The sequence below is a fragment of the Rhipicephalus microplus genome, chromosome 1 (assembly GCF_043290135.1).
Source record: "Rhipicephalus microplus isolate Deutch F79 chromosome 1, USDA_Rmic, whole genome shotgun sequence".
Classification (NCBI taxonomy): Eukaryota; Metazoa; Arthropoda; class Arachnida; order Ixodida; family Ixodidae; genus Rhipicephalus; species Rhipicephalus microplus.
In genome coordinates this window covers 209,357,971-209,374,739 of record NC_134700.1, presented here as the reverse complement: position 1 = coordinate 209,374,739, position 16,769 = coordinate 209,357,971, and the positions used below count along the sequence as shown (strand labels likewise).

General features: G+C 46.1%; 1 protein-coding gene across 1 annotated transcript in view; it reads right to left on the bottom strand.

The window, feature by feature from the left end:
• dlg1 (MAGUK family member discs large 1) overlaps positions 1–16,039 on the bottom strand; it is a 327,017-nt gene extending 310,978 nt beyond the window's left edge. The window contains exon 1 of the mRNA XM_075891144.1: positions 13,711–16,039. Within this exon, the coding sequence (XP_075747259.1) occupies positions 13,711–13,884 (174 nt within the window). The 5' untranslated portion in view covers positions 13,885–16,039. The remainder of the gene's footprint in view (positions 1–13,710) is intronic.
• Positions 16,040–16,769: the final 730 nt, after the last annotated feature.

The following is a 16,769-nucleotide window of genomic DNA, read 5'->3' as shown; positions in this document are numbered from 1 at the left end:
GACAGCGTAACCGGGCATTGCTCGCATCGCCTTCTCAAGTGCTAGCATGCTTCGGTTCTCGTAGCATGGTCACAGAACACCTACCGCATGCTTCAACCGTGCCGCAAGGAAACGAACAATAGGGCACGTAACATTGGCCATTGCAGTTGTCAATAAATTCCTATTGCAAGCACCCCTGTAAAATACCCGCTACGCCATAATTACCTCTTTTGCCAATCAGCCGAGGGCCTCCTGCGCGTCCGTAGGGCGACACGCGAACTGCGAAGCTGTTGTATTTGTCAATGATTCTGCTGTTAACGATGATTGAATATGGCTGCACGCTTGGTAACGGGTAACAACCATGCAGTCATAGCTATATTCGAATCTTTTGCCGACTGCGCCATATTCTACACTCCTGCCAGACAATATATGAAACGCTAAGGAGACTCCTTCCACTACATCGCATACATATGGTGTTTTTTTTTTTTCCCAAAGCAGTTCCAAGAAATGCTGTGGCTTTGTGGCAGAACACCTGCTTGACACGCAGACGGCATTGATTCCATCCTCACTCGAAACCGGAAAATTTTCATTGTTTATTTTTCTCGCATCTTTTTCAATTTTTCGGTCACGGACCACACGATGATTTTTCGCTCGCAATTAACGACGCCGACGCCGCAATTTCTCCGAAACGAGACCTTGAACGCTATCGCGGAAAAACAAGCCAAAAGAAGCAATTGGCCCAAAAAAAAAAACAATTTGAACCCGAACCCGGTAAGATGCTGTACGATAATCACGCAGAAGAATAACGTAAAAGTAATATCCAAGGCGGTGAAACACGGAAAGGAAAATTGCGAAGACATCTTGCAAAGAAAGAAGAGCCAAATAAAAAGAAACAAAAATAAAGGCAGCTTGGCACCACTCATGCCAAGCCTGAATAAAGCGCGGAGCTGGAACGGTCTTCTTTGTTTCTCCTCTGTTTTCTCTTTTCGAGATTTTTACAGTGATCGCTGTTATGAGATCACAACTCAGGTCACGCGTAATCGTTCGCCGCCACCACCGGTGTCCGTAACCACACCGTGCTAAATAAAATTTAAAAAAAAACCTCGCATCAAAGACACAGTGGGGCTCGAAACCTGGGTGTGCTGGGTGAGCCCAGTATCACTGAGCTACGCCTGTGCTTGTGACTTGTTGGCAAACTTGCCTTAGGCAGGCTTGACTTTGGGAAAGCTATCGCGTTAATACGACTTATAAAGCGTTTTAAAACACCGAAATAACAACCAGTATTCGCACAATGCGACTAGCGTAACGAGTGGGCCGTCCAATGCTCCAACCCATTACAGAAGCTTGTCCTTGTTCCCCTATATGAACTGTGGCGGGTATACCCACTTCACCCATAATTCCTCATCGTCGTAAGCCACTGCATGGACGATTGGCACGAAATTCCTTGCAAGTGTTTAGCGGATACCACACTTCTGAGAAGAATGACGAAAAATAGCATATCGAATGCCGGCCTACTACCCAAAAGTTCATTATTAATGCCCTTATTGATATCAAACAAGTGTGCTTGCAGTCACCCAATCAGTGTTTTGAAAAGGCTCTGAAAGGCCGCTCGTCTATCTTTCGCTGTGACTGTGCTGCGCCTTCCGCGCAGGCCTGGCGTTTTTTTTTTTTAATTTTTAGTTCTTGTTTATATCTTTAGTTTTATTTGTTTCTTCGCGTTTTTTTTCTTTTCTTTCTCTGTGTTCAATTTCTAATATTTATTGTTTTTTTATACGTGGCTTTATCTGCGTTACGCCAAGCAATGGCAGCATATGACAGCCCAGGCCCATATAAAGCGCTCCGCACTTAAAAGGTAGTAAAATACTTGTTACGGGAAAAGAGCACGCACAGGCAGGCGCTGTTTGGCAAGATTAAGTTAGTACTGATATAGTACTGTTAGGAGTAGAACAGATGGTCAGCGGGGCCAATAGGTTTACGACTGACACACATATAATTGTAAACAAAAATGCACGCGATCATTATGTCCCGTCCACTGCTATTAAAAAGATGAAATACTTCAGTTGATGAAAAATAAAGAAAATGAAATGGGGCCGACAAAAGCGAAGACAAAGAGTTCGGCACGAATCGATACAGAAAGGTGCGAAGAAAAGAAGTTTTATGCCAGTCGCGGTAGAGAAGTTACGGACGACGCGTACCTACGAAGAAGGAAGAAAGAAAGAAGTCCACGGATCTCAGTCGGGCAGAAAGTCCCAGCGGAACGCGGTCGGACCCTGGAGGCGAAAAACCCGCGACGCGGAGACTCGGCCACGAACCATTTACGATTAGAGAGAAGGGAAAAAAACAACAACATATAAGCCACGAGAATGACGTGACGTATACTGTCCAACCCTGGTCGCGCAGGAATGCCTCAGCATTTCAGAAAATACCGAACGCAGTAGAAAAGGATAAAAACAAAGAACCTTACGAGAATTCAGGGCAGAAAAAAAAGAGGGAAAATGCCTCTCTGTTACCGCACGTACGTACAGGTTACTCGGCACTGGTTTTCCAAAGAAAAAAAATTAAAAATACCGGGACACGTACAGCTAGACGACGTTGGATGCGCTCTAAAGGAGAGTGAGGCAGGAAGCTACATCGTAAGGAACAATTTCCATGACTCGGGAGTTGAAGTGAAAAGGGAGGGAATCCTCTACACTACTTAAAGAAAGCGAGGAAGCCTGCACTGGCACGACATACAAACGAAGCAGAGATCATGGGTATAAAATAGCAAGGAAAGCAGGAGAACGTGGGGAACGGAAAAAGACTGCCTTCCTGGGTACCTGTGGTACAGCGTGCCATGCAACACGTAAAAAAAAATCAAAGTGTATACAGTTTTGACTCGCGACCCAGAAAAACAAAATGTTCACTCAACGACTTCAGCTTTTTCTTCTTCTAGAGTGCGCGAGTTCCCTCTTTTCCGGCCCGCGTGCGTTCAGGACGTTAATAAAACGTGAAATAAAGAGGGAAGAGAGAAAAAGCAGCACGAAATAGCCCACAAATGCACTAAACTGAAACCAGACACGCAAGGTATACGAATCTGGAGAATAAAAGTTGCTCCGCGCTGATCGCGGAGGCTTGGACGAAAGCTCGGCACCGCGCGAACCCACCGAAGCGCCACCACAACGATATAGAAATATATATATATATATATATATATATATATATATATATATATATATATATATATATATATATATGGTAAAGAAGTGTATACCTAAGGGCTCGTGTTTCCGTGTTTTAACACGGTCGTAGGTTCGATTCCTGCTCACGGCTGGTTATTTTTCATCCACTTTTCTTTCTTCTTATTTACATTGCATTGGTTCTAATAACTTCCCCTGTACAATTCTTGGCATTACTATCTGTTAGATCTCATATATATATATATATATATATATATATATATATATATATATATATATATATATATATATATATATATATATATATATATATATATATATATATATATATATATATATATATATATATATATATATATCAGCTTGACACAGTAACTCTATAACGACGCCCGAAAAACGCGATGGCAGTTGTAAAAGGAGCTCTTCGGGGATTGTGGGCGTCTACAGACGGGGCGGCGAGCGTTTCGGTCATTTAAGGCTGATTTTAGTTGATGGTCTCGCGGCAGATGCATTAATTCGGCTTCGCAATCACGAACGGCGGCGGATTTAAACACGTCCTTTGCAACTCTATCATGTTTTTGGTCACTGTCACGGACGGCTATTTTCGGCGACACCGCGTCACGGCAATTAACGGGCGCCGTACTCCCCGACTGACCGTGAGAAACGGCGGCACATGAAAGGGAACCGATAAGTGCAAAATGGGGTGCTCTCCTTAGAACGTCGCCGCCGAAAGTTAATCCTTTTGTAACTGCGGCGACGTCTGCAAGGTCGTATAAGGCCGCGGTATACCCCGAACAAGGATTAGACTACAAGACGCCCGGCTGAGAGCTAAGTGGTTGACCGTTCCCACGGGGAAAAGCGTGGGAAACGCTCTGGTGGCCAAGCCGTATGACAACAACCCGACAGGTTGTCACTCTCGCTAGTTGCGGGCCCTCTCCTAATTAAAAAGGGGTGGGGTCAAAATATTTTTGGGGCGGAGTTTCCCCTCAATTAAACGCACATGATTGGACCCAGGTAGAGGTCTCTTGTCCCCAAGGAAGAGAGCGAGGAGACACGAGGGGGATTTAAGCGCAGGATTTTGCCCTGCTAGGCAGACTAGTCGCTGACCAACATGGTGTAGAAACAGATCAACAAGCATCTCTTCTAGAAGTTTTTAGTGTGGCTCTGTATCGGCTGGCCACCTAACTTAGCCGTTCGTCTAGTTGTGACGCGATATTAACGTCTGCAACGTAGACATCGGGACTTCGCCTCGAGTTAGCTCAACCTGCTCGAAGTCACCTGCAAGCACTAGCCTCCCGGAGCCCCCAGCGTTGCAACACCGCCGACATCGCAGTCGTGCCAGAACTCTCTTCGACTTCTCGCATCCGATCGTCGGGGACACAACGCTGCCGGTCATCACACGTATGCCATCACCTGTTTATATCTTCGAACTTTCTCATCCGTCGTTCTATTCTTGTCAGTTTGTGTAGTTTGTAATAGTTCTCTCTCGTAAGCTGATTTATTGTTTCTGTTATATATTTCATTAGTTGTATCAAGTGTCGATGTATTTTGTTAGTTGTATTGAAGTGTTGTATTAGATCCCGTGTGCTGCAATATCACTAGAGTAAAGTTGTTTTGTTTTCTCACGTCTCTGATCTCTTCACTGTCTCTGCTTGCGTACGGAACGAACCGACCTGCTGTCATTCCCGTCGCCGACTTCGCGCTGGCGACGCTATAGTGGCAGCTTGTAACAGTCACATTATGAACAGTTTTCTGCGGCCATCTGCGAAAAATGACGAAAGCCACTGCAATAACAAACTCACGATTCCACAGTGACTTTGCTCTTGTATTGCATCAAGCGCAATCGTTTTCTCTCGCTATCCCTCAGTCAAGTCAGTCAGTCGCGCTTCCTCTCTCTATCTCTCTTTCACACACACACACACACACACACACACACACACACACACACACACACACACACACACACACACACACACACACACACACACACACACACACACACACACACACACACACACACACACACACACACACACACACACACACACACACACACACACACAAATGTGCTTCACACAAACGCGCGCACGCGGACTGACCTAAACGGCGCTTGGATAACGCTCGATCACTGGTGAGGATCAGTTGCGCATTGGCGATGAACTGAGAAGTGCGAGTAATGATGCAGCCGGGTTACGATCAAAGTGATGCGCCAGGGGTCAAAAGTTGCGATGAGAATGCGTGAGAGACAGAGAGAATAAATTATTCGAAAAAGCGCACGCACATGCGGCGAGTTCGGCCATCTGCTACGACGTGCATTGGATTTTAGGAACAATGCGGGCCGTACTGTGAGAATAACATTACAATAAACCTTCTAGTATACATATGCTATGTCAGTGGTTTTTAGCGTCGAAGCGGTTAACTCGGAACAGTAAAAATCGACAGTTCCTAACAACGTATTTCACAAAGGCCCTCGTGTTTGAACTCTTCGGAAGCCTGTCCTGACATTCAGTACACATGTTTAGCGATAATTTATTCGTTGCAAAGATCACCTTGGTAGAATTATAAACTTTGGCTTTTGTACCGAAAAAGGGAAACACCAAGAAGGTTTAAAAAATTACACTTGGATTACGTGTTTTTGTTTCCCTGCTTTTTTTTTTCCTCGTGCAAGAAGTGGGTTTAATTCGAGAAGGCCATAGTCGGGGTCTCCAGTTGCATCCAGGCCACGTATAGTGTTCCTTAACACGCGCCTAAAATAAGCACGTGGCAATTTTCGCCTACCACGTCCACTGAAATGTCGCAAAATTCGGCAGCTCCGAATTCAAACGTGCGCCTCCTCGATCGTCACAACTGAACACCGATGCAGATAATCAGGGACGCGAAGACGAAGCGAATTTCAGCAAGCTGATACGTGATATTGTTCCGGTGGCACGACTTCGCCCTTCCTCAATGCGGTTTACCTTTCGACGCCCTCCCTACAAACGATCCTTGTCGTTTTCTCCACGAAAATCTATCAGAGCTGCTTTCGCCAGATGTTTGTCAAGCGTAACGAAAAATCACAAAAACTAGACGTACGAAGGTATAATGGGCAAGCTGCGCCACCATAACGTCACTAACAATCGTTACAATTAATGCATAAGAAAGCGGAGCAATTATTAAGTGCAATCCAAGCAGTCGCTCTAGATTGCCTCGGGAGGAGAACAAGCGCCAGCGAAGTCTGCACCAGCCGCACGAGTGAGCCGGCGCAATTACATACGCATTAACGTCCGTCCACACAAAGATGTGGCGAGGCTGCGAGATAAAGCAAACGCAAACACTGCAATATTTCGGTCGCTCCAAAATGTTAGGTCTGCGGGACGGGATGAGAGGGACGCAATAAGGGAAAAAAAAGAAGGCTTCTCGGCGGTGATGCGACAACACACAAAACGACGACAAAGCCTGCAGTCTTAGGCAGAACGGCCAAAAAAAGAAAACGAAGTGAAGATAAAGCAAGGGGTGGGCCAACATGAAGAGAGCAAAATGAAAAAGAGCGCGGAGGCCCACAGGAGAACGGGACCAGCTCAAAAGGAAGGGCGACGCAGCGAGGAAATGACAACAGGCGCGTAATTGTCGCGCCGGCACGCGTGCTTGCTATCCTTTACACGAGGACGCGTTTGAAAAGAGCGCCGCCGTAATCTCCTGGCGTCCCTTCCTTGGGGGAACGTGGGCGGCCGGCCTCGTCCAAAATGCAAGCGCGGGGGCGTCAAGGCACGCTCGAGCGGGCGCAACGCGCGGAGCAGTCTGCAGCTACACTCGCGGAGCGGCTGAGAAAGAGTAAGCACGAGCGACTTTGTTCATTCGCACTACGCGAAAGACGAACAAAAACAATTACACGACAGATACACACACCCTCACTCCGTATAATGCGGCGCACAGAGCCACTGCCCTGGTAAAACACTCAGCCTCCATGCGACCAGCGGCGCTCCAAAGCCCAGCTCGTTCTTAAGCTGAACCCCTCCATTGTGTTCTCGATAAACACGGCGCCGGACTGCGCTTGTATCATCAGTAGCATGCGGGGCGAAAGATGGGAGAGGAGCAAACATTGGATGAGCTAGTAGAGTCTATTATACGAACGAGATGCAGGCATCCTCGGCTCTGTTATGCACTGCAGATGATTGCGTCGCCCATGGTTGAATTGGTTATACCCTTTGAACGAGGTTAAATTTGAACGAGTAAATTGCACCGGTAAAAAAACATACGATGCAAGCTGGTAGGAAGACAGGCCGTGTAGGTTCGACGAACCACGTCGACGGCAGTGAAGGCGTAAAGACATTCGAATTTAGAGATTAGATGAAGTACTGCTAAGAAACATAATTTTCGATAGATCGAGGTCTCACTTTTTTTTCTCCAGAAAAGTACAAAGTAAATACAATTTCAGTCCAAACACCTGTACATTTATAATATTGGTTTAGGTTGAGATTCTGTATGCTTGATTGCAAACCCGGTAAAGCTCGAACCCAAAAATAAAAAGGGAGCGAAATGCAACTCTTTCCCTTCGTTGCATAAGAAAAACCTAAAATGTGTGTGCTGTATGATGACCCACTAAGTAAGTATTCATTGCTCTGTGACGCTGCACCAGGCCCCTGCTACGTCACTGCACTAAAGAAAAAAAAAGTAGGGTTGCGTCAAGTTATTCAAACCTTTCTGAGAAGTACATATACGGCAGTCACTTACTCTAAATTCATAATGACCCGCGCGTAACGTATACGTAGAAGAAAAAAAGCCATTCATTATTCGATAGAATCGCTGCGCAATAATAGGCGAGGTTAGAGGATTCGAAAAGCAACCGCGATGATCTTCAGAAGTTGCAAGTAGTGTTTAATTAAACGCAACCAATTCGCAGCAGCACCGAAAAGTGCATACGACGCCGAGAATAGGAAATGTATTGGAGGATAGTTTTGTTGGTGCCAATTCAATGTGTTATAGTTCCCCCGCCCCCAACTTAAACGAAGCTTATAACCCGATACGAAGGACTGGCTAAACTCCCCCCGTTTGTCTTAATTTCACTTTTCTTTCGCCCCCTCGAGATTGCACAAAGAGGTTTGTTGATGTGGGCAGTAAACATACATACTTCGTTGAAAGCTTCAAGAGTTGATCGCTTGCTTCGCTGCCCAGACTTCCGGACTCATAAGTGACTGCAATACAAAGCCGCACGAGCAGAGACCACCTGAGTTATTAGCAGTGAAGATATTACTCCCAACATGTTTCACTGGAGTTCATAGCAGCGTTTTTTTTAGTTCTGAATGTTTTTTGTCTCTGTTTTTACGAGTGTTCAATTATTTCTTCTCGATCTTTTCTTTTCCCCTTTAACTGTAAAACTACACTTATTGTATTTCCACAGTATTGAAATTGTGTATTTATGTTTCCATTTGATGTGTTCATTGTATTTTCCCAGTATATTGTACTTGTGCATTTATACTTTACTTATTTATGCTATACATATACGTATACGTAATTACTCAGAGTTGTGCATTATTGTGGCCAGGACAGGGGTAGGTGCTTTGTCAGGCATTCAGTTGCATTTTCATGACACCTTCTCATTCAACACCTTAATAAATGAATGTTGCATGTTTTCGATCGTGAATAAACTTCAAACTTCAACATGCAAAAAAAATAAAAGGGGGGAGAAGAGGACTAAATAAAAACACATGAATAAAAGTAACGAAGTGTAAATCAACAACGAAATGAACACCACAATTTGCGAGCCAGAACTGAGCCGCGCAAATCGGTGTGGCAGTCTACCCGGCAAGCCCTCAACGAATACTGGCTTGTTTCCCCAGCGACGGCAACCGAAATACGCCGAGCCATGCACCAGAAGTGCGAAAAGGTCGAGAGAAGCCCAATGGCAAATATCCTTTTTTTGTTCTTATTCTTTTCGGGTCAATCACGTGTCCACATCAGTGCAGAAAACGATAGGCCGGCGCGGAACACGCATCACAGTCTCAACGTCAGCTGGAATAGATGCATTTTTAGAGCTCGAAGCAAACTCTCCAAGGCCGACTGCTGCAAGTACACTGCAGTTGCGAAGTACCCGCTATGATCATGATAATTTTGCGAAGCATGGGAGCAAGTATCTGCGCCACAATTCTTTGTTTCGCGAAGTACCTGGCATCCAATACGGGCCTGTAAGGTTATATATGCGCACCTTTTTACAACTGCGCGTTTTAGTAATGATTTAGCCGACGTTAATGAGAAAAATATGCCCCAGACTTTTCTGATGGATCGCTAGCTTTAAACCGCCCACTTGTTACACAGTTCATACTGTGTGGCGCCTGGTGTTAATTTTACATCGTGTGACACCTGGTGTCACCTGGTGTCGCTCACCAGATTAATTCTTATCTAGATTAAGATTTAATATCATGGAATTAAATATGAGTGTTGTTTCATTTCACCGCCATCGAGATCCAGCAGCTGTGACCGCGAGAATCTATAGAATCAGCGCCCTCGAACTTCGGCAGAGCCGACTCAACAACAATGACAATAGTTTCACTGAATCATCTTGTCAATTTACAACGACCGAGTTACTGTAGTATTAATGAAACCACGCATTTTATTCAGCTAATTAGTCTTGAATATTGTTTCGATCAGTAATTAACTAGAACCTCGCCTTGAAGTATCTCGCTTCCCAAACACCACATAAATGAAAGAACCGAGCTTCTCCGGAAAGTTGGCATCTCTTTATCTTCCGCGTAACAAATGAAATTGTCTTCCCACATCTCTCGTCGACGTCGCAAATCAACAGTCATCATGAAAGTAGTGTGGCTAACGTCGTATGGACATTTTTTTTTTTTGCTAGATGTACGAATATGGGTATGTTTGTGTTCTGATTCAATTAAGATTAAGTTTCTTCGACATGTATTGATATTTTATTCCACGTTTTGTTACTTAGCTGAGTAGAGTTCTGTGCAACGGACCCCTTTTTGTAATGTTTTCCAATGATGATCGTATATAAATGCCATATTCACAAAACTACTATTTCGCCAAAATCGTTCTCAAGGGAACTGTCCCACTATCACATAAAGACGTGTGGTATAACCGAAGGCAACCGGGCAGTGGTTAATAGCGTTAACGAAGCTTCGTAAATTCAGCTGCGCATTGGGCCAGCCGAAAGACAAACACGGGCGGCTGCCGCATCGCAGAAACAGCGGTTCTAGAAATATGTTCTGCAAGCACTCGAAAGCAGCTTCGGCTGTCAATATTGGGACCTGGAAGATATCACAGGAAAACACGCATATTCTTAAGGTATGCGTGTTTAATATGAGAAGAAGGTAACAAACACTTGCTCGACGCCAGTGGCACCTATACCTCTACAAGCCGAGTAAGCGCTGTCCAAAGCAGCAGCGAAACATGCTCCGGTGCATCAACACGACTGAATAAAACAGGATGGAACGGTAAATATGTAGGTACGGCACTACGCAGGCTGCCCCGCATGCAGCAATCAAAACGCACGAGCGCAGGGTTTTTGGCCCAATCACCGTAGCACAGCTGGCCGAATTGGGCTCGCGCCCCGACTGGGACTTTTCATACATTAATCACGCTTGGAGCAGGGCCGTTAGAATGAGGATGAGTATATAGGAAAACACTGTTCACACAGATGTTCTATTCCTCACGCACGGAAGAGCACATCAACAAGGAAGCTCTTAATGGAACTTTAAGCCTATGGTCCATTTCTCATAAGAAAAACAAATTGACTTATCAATATTTTACAAACAATGCCATTCTTTCTGGGGTTTAATTTTACAAGTATCTTGGGTTATGGATAAAAAATAATCTTAACTGGACAAAACACAGTGACATGGTGATTTCCAAGGCTAATCAGAAACTGTTCTTTTTACGAAGGACTTTGAAACTTTCCCCTCCATCTGTCCGTGTTCTTGCTTACAAATCGATAGTCCTCCCCATACTTGATTAGGCTGCGGTGATCTGGGATCCATTTACTCAAACTAACATTCATAAACTCGAAACTAAAAAAACCAAGAAGAACCGTTCGCTTCATATATAACAGTTATGGACGAACCTCGTTAAATGGACTGTTAGTAAGAGCTAACTTACCTTAACCTTCAGAGAGAAACATATCCTGATTAAAATATTTATATCAAATAATTATCGGGCATTACAAGATAGATATTGGAAAAAATTTTTCATCTTGTACAGGTTATGCCACTAGACAACGCCATGATCGTACAATAACTCCCTTCCGTACCCACAATAACTGCTTCAAATATTCTTTTTCCCCAGAACTGTGCAGGATTGAAATAGTTTAAATAACCATGAAGTCACAACACAGTCTTTAACATCCTTTGCCGCTAGTCTGGAAAAACAGAGAAAATAATTTTACGTGTGTGCTAGTTTTGTTTTCTTTTCTTCAATAGAGAGTGATGTGTCATCGGTTAATTTTTGTTACGTTAGTTTACGTTGTAAAACGCAAGTCATAGTTATTTGTTTGCTTTGTGTTATATGGACACTATGCGAAATGGGATAGGCTGTTCCATCTGTTTGCCTGGTGTTATGCTGATATTTACGTCTTTTGTATCCACCTGCTAAAGTCCCTCCAGTGGATTGCAGTATCAATAAATAAATAAATAAATAAATAAATAAATAAATAAATAAATAAATAAATAAATAAATAAATAAATAGTAGGTATCGCACACTTTGGAGTGTTTTATCACCGTACATGTAAGTAAATGTTTTCGTTAACGCCCCGCCGCGATGGTCTAGAGGCTAAGGTACTCGGCTGCTGACCCGCAGGTCGCGGGCTCGAATCCCGGCTGCAGCGGCTGCATTTCCGATGGAGGCGGAAATGTTGTAGGCCCGTGTGCTCAGATTTGGGTGCACGTTAAAGAACCCAAGGTGGTCGAAATTTCCGGAGCGCTTCACTACGGCGTCTCTCATAATCGTATGGTGGTTTTGGGACGTTAAACCCCACATATCAATCAATCATGGTGTTTTGGGACGTTAAACCCATATGTCAACCAAATCAATGTTTTCGTTAATGTGTGTGTGTGTGTGTGTGTGTGTGTGTGTGTGTGTGTGTGTGTGTGTGTGTGTGTGTGTGTTTTAAGGATGTACAAATGTAGCTACTAAATTGACAAATATCGTGCTGGCCTGGCCTGCACATTAATAACCTCTAAATTAAACAGTATGCATGTCGTTCCTCGTTTAAGGTTCACATTTACGAGAAACGCACATAAACGCAGAGGTGAATGAATAAGCGGCAAACTTATGCAGAGACAACACTCCAAGGTAGATCCGGGAATAGTTTATCAGCGCGGAAAATATAGTTTCGTGTTACACGCACCGTTACGTGAGTAGAATACATTCATTATCACTCATTTTTAATTTATAATTTCTGCACAAACAAGAAAAACGGAGTAGACTGGAAAAACTTATCACAATTTTCGCACATACACTAGTTACCAAATAACACATCAGGGCGTCTCACATATCGACAACTCGATCTGATTCCTTCAATTTGATCTAAGTCGCAATTCTTGGTTCGGCGGGAACGCGACTGCGACAGATGAAATCAGTAAGTGCAAGAGGAACATAATTATAGATCAAGCGAATATTTATAAAGTATCCTCCACAAACTATGCTCAGATTCGCACGCTGAAGATAAAAGCAGTACGTCTTTCCATTGTTCTGGACTTCACTGAAAAAAAAAAGAAACAAGAAAGGAACAGTGGAGGTTAGCGCATTATAACCAGTCAACAGTGAGGGAAGTTGATAACGCGTCCGTCCTCCTCCGCAGAAAAGTGTCAGTGCTTGACACGGCATGTTTCTATGACACTATGCGCTCGAGGGATGGACGTTAGTCGCACTTATGAGATATGCTTCGATAGCAGGTGCTCCGTAGCGAGCGTCGGAAGCGACAACATTACGCAAGTGTGATAAGGCACGACACATTCCCAGGATCTGGTTCACGGTTGTCTTATTCTACCAGCTGTAACTACTGGGTGCCTGCGGCGCGCCCGGCGTTTCGAAGCACCGGTCAGTGGTGAAATCTAAGCACATCAGGACCAATGGTGTTCGGCTTTATGGGAGTTATGCGTGAATATTTCGTTCTTGCTCGTACTAAACTATTGTTCTTTCAGCACATCAGCGCGTATGAGTATGCCTATCCAGCAGCCAGAAGGACAGCACGTAATGAACACAATACAGCAGTTTAACGCAACTTGTTCCTTCACACATCGTCATGTAAGTCCAATAGTGCCCGTCGACAGGATGTCAGTGCTCGCTCACGATAAGCGAACGAAACAGAAGAGGAAAGAAAGTAAAGTACCGGGCGATTCGGCATAGCAATTCCATCGCACAAGCCGAGATATCTGCATCCTACGTCAATTACTTCTGAACTATAACCACTGAGCGAGCAGGCCACACTGCGGGTCAGCATGAAAAACATTTGCACCCTGTATCCACCACACGCGCAGAGGTGCGACGGTTTATATGTGTAGGGGGTCATGAAACGTGGATCAGCGTGCGATCCCAGAGGACAAAGCGCCAGCGACGCCCGCTCACCTTAAGCGCAGGCGCCCCGGCGCACACAGACGCCGCAGTGGTGGTGGCCGCAGCCGCAGCGGCAGCCGCAGCGGCGGCGAGGTCGTCGCAGTACGAGATGGTATCCACGAACGAGTCGAAGCGCACCGCCTTGAGCGGCTTGCGGCGAGAAAGCCTCGGGCAGAGTGAGCACATCGCCTGATCCCCATGGCGGGTGCGCCTCAGGGCGACCACCGAGGCATCGCGAGACGGCTCCCACAGCACGAGAAGCTCGACGCTCTCGACGGCCTCGGCGCAGCACGGGCGCTGCTCCTCCTGCGGGTGCCGGCCGCCGGCCGCAGCCGAGGCACGGCCCACCACGCTGCCTCGACGCAGACCAATCTTCGGGCTGTCGACGCAGCACAGGGCTTGTCTACTCCGCTTCACTTGGCGACTCTTCGCCGCCGCGACGACACGGGTTCGTAAGGGGCTCCGGAAGATACGCTGCTGCTCGCGAGAGGCTCGAAGGTTCCGTTCAAATCATACGCATCAAACTAGTGAAGAACAGGGCACCGCACAAGAAACTGCGCATCGGTGTAGGGCATCCACCTTGTCTACAAATGTTACTCATGCACCCATGTGCGGTTCACTGCTATATCTACAATGTAAGCAACACCAATACGGACCAACGTTGTGCCGCGACAGTTCTGTCGAAGAGTACCTCGCCAGAGGTCTTGCCTCGAACGCGCCCGCTGTTGTATCTTGCAATCTCCGCTGTTGTATCTTGCAACAATACAGGGCCCGCGTGTCTCGATGTACCACTTCCTTAGTGAAAGATTTCGAAGAAGAGACGAGGCCGTGTGCTGTCACAGCCTGGATGCTCCGAAACTGTACTTGGACTTTCCCTCTCAGATCAGAGCGGTGACGAATGGTTCTCCGCGTACGACTACGTCGAGGAAAGTGCCGAGAATTCTGATGCGTGCCGACACTGTTCCCGCTCTTTGTCGAATCACTCACAAATTAAGAAACACGTTTTGCAAAGGCGTTTGCGTGAACGACAGCAAGCAACAGTGAGTGTCAGTGCACAAAATACACAAATAGTTTGACTACAGTAACATACACAGAGAGGGGCAGAGTTGAAACTGTCACTTTCGCATCCGCAGAATGTCACAAATGATCTCAACTTTACGGCTGAAAGGAAAGGAAAGAAATTTAAACCATTTCTACGATGCCACGAATAAAGGAACGCTCTCCTGGAAGGCTAGCGCGACACTTGAACTGCCTTCAGCCGCGCCAGTCCCGAAGCAAGATGTACCCGGATGCACCTCGGTTAGCCGACGACACGGGAGAGCGATGACGTCCAGGCGAACTGTCCGCGAAACGGGTGTAGCCAAACTTCTCACCCACTGTTCTGCTGTCGCAGCGCGCTCGGCGCGAATCCTTGAGTAAGAATCTAAACAGCCTTCTGAGATGACTTAGAGGAGACAGCCGGCGCATCCGAAGGCTGGTTCACGAGCAGCTCATCACCGATTGCTTCTTCTCTTGCAGCGATTTCAGGGCGAAGCAGACCAACAATCCTGGTCAAACGGCCGAGGTCTGTTACGTAGTGTCTCGAGCGAACCAGTGACGGATGCTTCCCACACTTCACTTAAGGCTCCGATTCTGCTCCGAGTCGTAAGTTCATCACCTGACAAAAAGCAGCAGTTAAGAAAGGAAAGAAATGAGAAGGGAGAGTAGGAAGACAGGTGCGCTTTTCGAAGCACACAGTAGTACTTGAACACTTATAGAAACTATGGAGACGTAGGCAGCGAAATCACCAAACCGAGTGGACAAACACACGTCAACACAGGCAGCCACAAGCGAGCTCGACGCCGCAGACTGTGACGATTCCAAGAAGGTCCCGTCTAGTCGCAGAAAACGCGTGTATCAAGCGGGCGCACGAAAAGCGAACCAATGCAGGCAAAAACTTCGAAGGTGCGCGAGTGGGAAAAAGTTATCCTCAACACAACACTGGGCGCGACCCACTCCCGACACGGCACGCGAACAACAGACGGGCAGGGCCGCTTCTCCGACGAGCGGCCGACGTGTAGCCACGTGACGCCGCGCCCACCAGCGGCGCCGACAGCGCCAGGGGTGGTGGCACCGGGAGGAGCTCGGACCGCGAGACCCGAGCCCGGACCCACACTCAAACCGAGTGGGAGCGCGGACGGTGTTCGGTCGAAGCCGTACCATAAAGTTTGCCGCGCAGAGAGAGAAAAGCGAACAACAATCATTCAACAGAGTACGTGTATGGGCAGCTTAGACGCGCGATGCTTTTCGACGTTTCTCAGCTGACTATGGCTCCCATCTCACCACGCAAAGAGCTTAGATACTCATAAAAGAGGCGCGCATGTTTGGATATCGTACAGCTAGAGTTCTTGACGAAATACATCACTCAGAGAGATGACTTAATATATTCAAGTATACATAACAAAATGACGTATTTTTAACGACATAAACATTGCAGGCGAGCAGGTTTGTTCTTCGTTTGCTTTGTACGACAAGAAAAGTTTGCGCTCTCTTCATCATCTCCATCGTCCTGAGTATACGCCCACTGCAGGGCAATGGCCTGTGACATGTTCTGCCAATTAACCCGGTATCGTGCTTTTTGTTGCCACGTTATAGCTGCAAAGTTTTCGATATAATCTGCCCACCTAACGCTGTCTCCACTTCATCCGTTTGGCTTCTTTTGGAATCCAGTGCAGTTACCCTCAATGACCAGCGGTTATACTGCCTACATGCTTCGTGACCGGCTGTGTGTATTTATTTTTCTTGACTTCAACAATGAAGTTTTTAAGCCCGGTTTGTTCTCCGACCTATTCTGCTCCCTTGTTGTCTCTCAAGGTTAGACCTATTATTTTTCCTTTCCATCACTCGCTGCCTCATCCTCCATTTTAAGCTGAACTCTCTTTGTAAACCTCCTGGTTTCTGCTACGCTGGTAAGTACCGGCATAATTCAGCTGTTATATACCTTCTTCTTGAGGGATAGTGGTAGGCTACCATTCAAAATTTTAGAATGCTTGCCAAATGTGCTCCACTATATCCTTATTCTTCTAGTTATT